Source organism: Oncorhynchus clarkii, chromosome 28 (assembly GCF_045791955.1).
Source record: "Oncorhynchus clarkii lewisi isolate Uvic-CL-2024 chromosome 28, UVic_Ocla_1.0, whole genome shotgun sequence".
NCBI lineage: Eukaryota > Metazoa > Chordata > Actinopteri > Salmoniformes > Salmonidae > Oncorhynchus > Oncorhynchus clarkii.
In genome coordinates this window covers 28,453,217-28,460,408 of record NC_092174.1, presented here as the reverse complement: position 1 = coordinate 28,460,408, position 7,192 = coordinate 28,453,217, and the positions used below count along the sequence as shown (strand labels likewise).

Below are 7,192 nucleotides of genomic sequence, written 5' to 3'. Positions count from 1 at the left end.
GTATTTCTGATCAATTTGATGTTATTTTATTGGACAACAAATGTGCTTTTCTTTCAAAAACAAGGACATTTCTAGGTGACCCCAAACTTTTGAACGGTAGTGTGTATATATATAAATATATATACAGTACCAGTCAAAGGTTTGGACACACCTACTTATTATTTTTATTATTTGTACTATTTTCTACATTGTAGAATAATAGTGAAGACATCAACACTATGAAATAACACATATGGAATCAGGGAGTAACCAAAAAAAGTGATAGCCAGATAGCATAAATATCCAGATAGCCTTAACCCTTTAAGCTAATCCTTCCCCTAACCCTAACCTTAACCTTTTAGCTAACCCTAACCCTTTAACCTAACTCCTAAACTTAGCCAAATGTCTCAGATTTACGTACAGAATAACACAAAATGCTCTGAGATCAGGATTCCAATTTAGGCAGATGTTAGAGGGCCTCTGCTTTGATGTCAGAGGGCCTCTGCTTCAGCACAGCAACCGGTGCATCAAATCACCAACAGGCTCCTGAACAGCTTCTATCCCCAAGCCATAAGACTGCTAAATAGCTAACAAAATGGCTACACAAACTGAGTTTTTTATTTGATTTATTTCACCTTTATTTAACCAGGTAGGCCAATTGAGAACAAGTTCTCATTTACAACTGCGACCTGGCCAAGATAAAGCAAAGCAGTGCGACACACAACAGAGTTACACATGGGATTGTTGACCCTTGTATTTTATATTTTAGTCTCTATGCACACTCACAGGACTCTACACACTCATGAACACTGACACTCCAACACACACACACACACACACACACACACACACACACACACACACACACACACACACACACACACACACACACACACACACACACACACACACTTAATTTGCTCACACACACACACTCACATACAATAATCATAAACGCTGCTGCTACTTTGTTTATCATATATCCTGATGTCTATTACTGCAATATCCCTGCACATTGTAAATATGGAATTGGAACTGACCCTGTATATAGCTTACTTACTTATTGTGTTCTTCTTAATTCTTTGTATGTGTGTGTTTTTGTTCTGCCTCATGTTATTTTTAGTACTACATTGATATTGATTACTGCATTGTTGGGTTAAGAAAGACATTTCACTGTACTTGTGCACGTGACATTACAACTTGAAACTTTACTTAAGAATGTGTTTGTTTCATATGGTTGTTTTGCTTTTCATCTTTTGTCCTACTGGGCACACACTGGTTGAATCAACGTTGTTTCCACGTCATTTCAAGGAAATTTCAAGGAAATTGAACCAACGTGGAATAGACGTTGAATTGACGTCTGTGCCAGTGGGGTGTAATTGATGTGTTTATAGATATGTATAATGTAATTGTTGTTTATTGGTGTGTTCATGCAGAGCTCATGTGCGAAAGAGACCGCGGTCTCAGCATGACTCCCTGCTTAAATTAAGGTTAAAAAACAACCAAAAAAATAAATAGTGGCTGTGTCGAGTGGAGTGGACTTGAGACAGCTGAGGCAGCAGAGGTATGTATTGTGTTTAATAGCTTACTGTTTGTTTTTTTTGCGGGGGGGGGGGGGGGGGGATTGAGAGAGCGTGCAGTTGTATTCACGTAACACTTTAGTCTGTTAGACCTTTGATATTGAATCCCTGTTGAATATTGTGTTTGCTGTGTTGCACTGAAAATCAGTTTGCTGTGCTTCCACATAAAATTTGCTGTGTTTTGTTTCAGGCCTTTGTAAAACTGTAAATTACCTTTGGTGACATCAAATTACGCCTGCCCAGTAAACTGGCGTACTTTACTATATTTGTAATACAATCTATATATTTTGTGATAGTCCTGTCTTGCATGCTTCCATACCAGTATCCAGTTAAGGTCTTATTGACCCTGCCCTATCTTAGAACCTGTCTCACAGATCTAAGAATGGTAGGCATATAATGTCTGCTCCTTATTTTGTTTAACTTCTAGAGCATTCAATTGTGCTTTAAGTGGAAATGGCATTGATTGCCAGTAGGAAGTGACATGTATTGTGTTGGTATCTCATCAATTAATGATCAACAAACAGATAATTTTTATGTTGTACTTGTAATGAATGCATGTGCAATTGCTGCTTAAGCACAAATGTGATGCCCCATTGTCCTTTCATTAATTTGGCTAACTTGCTTTATGACTCATTTCTACAAGCCTTACTTACCCTAGTATAATTACATTTGTTATTCCTCTAGTCAGCCAAACAGTTTCACTGGGAAACTTCATGCAACTTATCATCCTAAAATGCTGTTATAGTGTCTCAAAATGTCTAGACTTTAGCCTAACCTTGGTGAAAACGTTCCTCTGAATTAATACATCGCATAATATGTCCCACTAACTTAGATGGCAGACGAGCAATGCCTGTGCCATGCAAAGGGCCTCGAGAAGCCGCGAAGGGTTATTATTTGTCATATTATAAAGGGGCCTCGAGAAGCCGTGAGGGGTTATTATTTGTCATATTATAAAGTACAGTGAACAAACCTCTACTACTGCTCTTGAATGCAGCCCTTTGCTTGTTGCTTAGCAACCATGTGACACGGGAAGTTTACGCAGCCATTCAACGCTGAATAGAATCACACGGGACATTACAACTCCTTTCTTGTAACTTTCTGATCATAAAATAAAGTTAGTTGAAAATTTCATCGGATATATTGTTTCCAGATAACGTATCGGTGGTAGTTACAGTAGCGCCTGAATCAGGATGTTAAAATTTTAAAAGAACGAAGTCCTATCCATTCTGGGAACAAGTAAGTTGATAGCCAACTCGCTCACGCTTCGACTTTCTTCCATGCCATAACATAAGACATGACACACAGCTTTGCCATTAGTTTGCACAGTGGCAAGATGTAAAGGTAGCAAATAAGTGATTTAATTTCACCAACATTGATCTAACTAACAATAATTTGTTTTTTGCATAGTATTGTGGAGATTGCATATTGCGACAATGCCTGAAGTTGAACCACTCAGATTTCCATCAAGGGAGGACGGGCCAAGTTTACAAGGTTTGAATGAAATTTTGCACAAATAATAACCCCCTCACACACCTAAACACTTGAAAGGCAATTGAAACAGAACAGAGATACAGGTGGTAGCATTGTTATACAATGGGGATACTGTCTGTCATCGCACATTGTCTTGCTTCTAAAGAGACACTTGAGACAGATTGCCACAACAGCAGGTAATGTTCTCTCACATTACAGTCCATGACAAAAGGTGAAAGTCGCCCACTTGCTTAATCATATTTCATATGAGCGTTCCAGCTGCAGCATCATCTTACATAGAGTAGGCTATGTTGTGCCTTGAAAGCACTGGCCTAAAGTGTATGTTAGACTGAGTAGGATATCTGTTTCAATATTGTGCATTTAGGCCAGGAGCCATACTGCAGCCAGATGGCACCCTTCCACCGCTAAGCCTATATTGTCCTTGAGTCTGCCACAGGAGGCTCAAATTAGGCTTCCCTGGCCCTTGGCCTATTCCCTGATGCTTACAATACAGTGATTGGTTATATGGACATTTATGGGTGATAGTGGAAATGACATAAGATCATTGTCTTATTGTCATAACACTGTGTACAGTAAGTCTCTTTCACACAAAGTGGAATATGTGTCCGATATACTATATTCGTGTGTCAGATTTGTCATATTAATTATTCGTTATGTTATACTGTCATACATGTTATACTGTCATACTGTCATACTGTTGTTTGTATGTATCATATTTATGGAAAGCAGTTATGTGTTTTTTGCTTTTCATCAAGCCATCCCCAAATTATCATGAATTTGATTTACGGGTGGTCATTTCTGATATCTTTTAAGATCAGGTAGATCTTCAAGCAGTGTGCCCCAGCAGACGTCGCAGTTGTGCCCTGGTTAACACCCCCTCGCCGTGCGTCAACAAAGCTGTTTGCCATATTCAGGAGCTGAAGAGGAAAGTGGAGAGCTGGTGTCAACAGGTAAGATTCAAAGTGTGATCATGCAAAAAAGCTTTTTGAGTTCATTATTATGAGTTAAAAATATGAAGAAAAAAAATAAATTTCTGTAATTTGTCTGCCTGTCTCCTCTACCAGTCAGGAAATGTTCAGCATCAGATGTCTCATGAAAAACAGCAAAAAAGCAAAACTTTTAGGTAAGATGTATCTTTTTGGTCCTATGTTATATCCTATGTGTCACCTCCAACTCCAACCCTCCAACCCATTCAAAGTCCGATTTTCCCTAACCCCAAAATCTAAACTTAACCCTAACTCCTAACCCTAACATTTAACCCCTAACCCTAATTCTAACCCTGCACTAATTCTAACCTAAACACGCTAGAAATAGCCTTTTTCCTTGTGGGGACCAAAAAAAATTCCCCTGTTGGTCAAATTTTGGTTTGTTTACTATTCCTGTGGGGTATAGTTTAACACGTCCACAACAACCCATTAACAAACCCACACAAGCACACACATGCACATTGACTCACACACAAATATACACACACACCCACACAAACACAGTCAACGTTGGTGTTCTATTATATACTATTGTCAACTGCGTGACCAAGACACAATATTTGTAAATACAGTCGTACTGGACATAGCACATTCATGATCTATACTGATCTATTACTTGTTATTTTTAACTTGACTCTTATTATTGATATTTATTATTGATTATTGTACTGTAATGTTGAGGGAGTTAGCACACAAGCATTTTGCTGCACCTTTCAAACCTTCTTTAAACTGTGTACCTGATGAATACAGTTTGATTCATTTATTGTTATTAGTCTTCATTTAAAGCTTTACATTTACAGAAATGAATGTTCCTATTTCTTCAGGTCTGTGAAGAAATGTGTTCCATGTTTTCCAGATTGAATTCCAGTGAATCTGTGTCTTCAATGATACCTACAGAGTTATACATCGAAGGCATTGGACTAAGTGCAAGAGGTGAAAGAGGTGAATATTTTTTATTTGTTTATTTATTTTCTCAAATGAGAGGGATACAGTGGCATCTATCTATAATGGCATCTATAACATGCGCACTATTTTGAATCAACCATATACAGTACAGCCCCTATTGTTTGCAGATGCTTTCTGTACTATGAGTCCACTTGTAGTTTATTTTATTTTAGCTTAGGTCATCTGACAATTACCAATATTTTTCAATAGATAAGGCTACTGGTATACTATACGAGCATCTCTCTTCCTTCATACAGAGGGTGACCTGTTGTCTCCGCTGCGTAAGGAAACCACGGACGTCCTGGTAGAAGTAGTGTATCTGATTGAACGTCTGGAAGCTGATCGCCAGGATGCAGAGGAGGCTCTACAGTCGGAGAAGAAGAGAAGGAGAACTTTAGGGAGGAAAATGTATAGTATTTCACTGTGGAAGCAGCAGGAGTTCCCTGTAGCTGTCCAGAAAGGTCAGTCAGTGGCAAAAGACAAAGATCCCTTAAAGAAAGGTCATTCATGTTGTTATCACTCTTTTATTAGGAGTATTATTTTGCAACACTTGTTGTTGAAGACAAAATAAACTGTAATCTAGTAGGTTTGGTAAGTTCTTTATATATTGCTTATAGTGCAACTTTACTTGAAACCTGGATATGTGCTGTTTCTCTCCAGAGCATGAGGCCTGTACCAGAGACATCAGTGAATTGAAATGGCATCTGAAATTGAGAAGAGATAAACTTCACCAAGTGACAGATAGATTGATCAAGACAGAAGTTCTGAATCGGCGGTTAAATGAGGACATTGATTTCATCAAGAAAAATGGGCCTCTGGTGAAGGAAAAACTGCAGCTGGAGAGCGATTTCATGATCCAAATTAATACGGCTCAACATAAGGTACTGTTCACAATTAATTTTGTTCAAGTTTTTTTCTACACTGTTATTGTCACATATATATTGCATATATTTATATATATTTTTATTTTAGGCCCTTGAGACATTTTCAAAGACCTTCAGTGAACTGAAGAGTTTTCAAGAAGAGATGAGAAAGGAAGAACTGAAAGCAGATGAGGATAGAGGATTGATGTTCAATGAACTTAAGGGCAACAGGAATCTGCTAAATGACAGACTGTGAGTACAGTATACAGCATATTAAATAGTATTACAGTGTCACGCCTGCTCCCACTCCCTCTCTCTGGCACTCAAGGGCGCCAGGCTGCCCATCATTATGCACACCTATCACCATCATTACGCACATCAGCGCTTCATTGGACTCACCTGGACTCCTTACTTTGTTGATTGCTTCTTCTATATCTACAGGCGAAGTCGGAAGTTTACATACACCTTAGCCAAATACATTTAAACTCAGTTTTTCACAATTCCTGACATTTAATCATAGTAAAAATTCCCTGTCTTAGGTCAGTTATGATCACCACTTTATTTTAAGAATGTGAAATGTCAGAATAATAGTAGAGAGAATGATTTATTTCAGCATTTATTTTTTCCATCAGATCACCAAGTTTACATACACTCAATTAGTATTTGGTAGCATTGCCTTTAATTGTTTGACTTGGGTCAAACGTTTTGGGAAGCCTTCCACAAGTTTCCCACAATAAGTTGGGTGAATTTTGGCCCATTCCTCCTGACAGAGCTGGTGTAACTGAGTCAGGTTTATAGGCCTCCTTGCTCGCACACGCTTTTTCAGTTCTGTCCACAGATTTTCTATAGGATTGAGGGCTTTGTGATGACCACTTCAATACCTTGACTTTGTTGTCCTTAAGCCATGTTGCTACAACTTTGGAAGTATGCTTGGGGTCATTGTCCATTTGGAAGATCCATTTTCCACCAAGCTTTAACTTCCTGACTGATGTCTTGAGATGTTGCTTCAATATATCCACATCATTTTCCTACCTCATGATGCCATCTATTTTGTGCACCAGTCCCTCCTGCAGCAAAACACCCCCACAACATGATGCTGCCAACCCCGTGCTTCACGGTTGGGATGGTGTTCTTCGGCTTGCAAGCCTCCCCCTTTTTCCTCCAAACATAACGATGGTCATTATGGCCAAACAGTTCTATTGTTGTTTCATCAGACCAGAGGACATTTCTCTAAAAAGTACGATCTTTGTCCCCATGTGCAGTTGCAAACCGTAGTCTGTTTTTATGGCGGTTTTGGGGCAGTGGCTTCTTCCTTGCTGAGCGGCCTTTCAGGTTATGTCGATATAGG

General features: G+C 38.8%; 1 protein-coding gene across 3 annotated transcripts in view; it reads left to right on the top strand.

Moving 5' to 3' along the window:
• Nucleotides 1-775: 775 nt before the first annotated feature.
• Nucleotides 776-7,192, top strand: part of LOC139387143 (coiled-coil domain-containing protein 178) — a 29,188-nt gene continuing 22,771 nt past the window's right edge. Inside the window, exons 1-8 of one of the 3 annotated variants that reach the window (XM_071133170.1) lie at nt 776-1,543; nt 2,967-3,050; nt 3,869-4,000; nt 4,115-4,173; nt 4,893-4,978; nt 5,239-5,442; nt 5,642-5,862; nt 5,954-6,096. In XM_071133170.1, coding sequence (XP_070989271.1) covers nt 4,136-4,173; nt 4,893-4,978; nt 5,239-5,442; nt 5,642-5,862; nt 5,954-6,096 — 692 coding nt within the window. In that variant the 5' untranslated portion in view covers nt 776-1,543; nt 2,967-3,050; nt 3,869-4,000; nt 4,115-4,135. Of the gene's footprint in view, nt 1,544-2,584; nt 2,796-2,966; nt 3,051-3,863; nt 4,001-4,114; nt 4,174-4,892; nt 4,979-5,238; nt 5,443-5,641; nt 5,863-5,953; nt 6,097-7,192 lie in introns of those variants that run through there. The other 2 variants (XM_071133169.1, XM_071133168.1) reach the window with 2 other exon arrangements.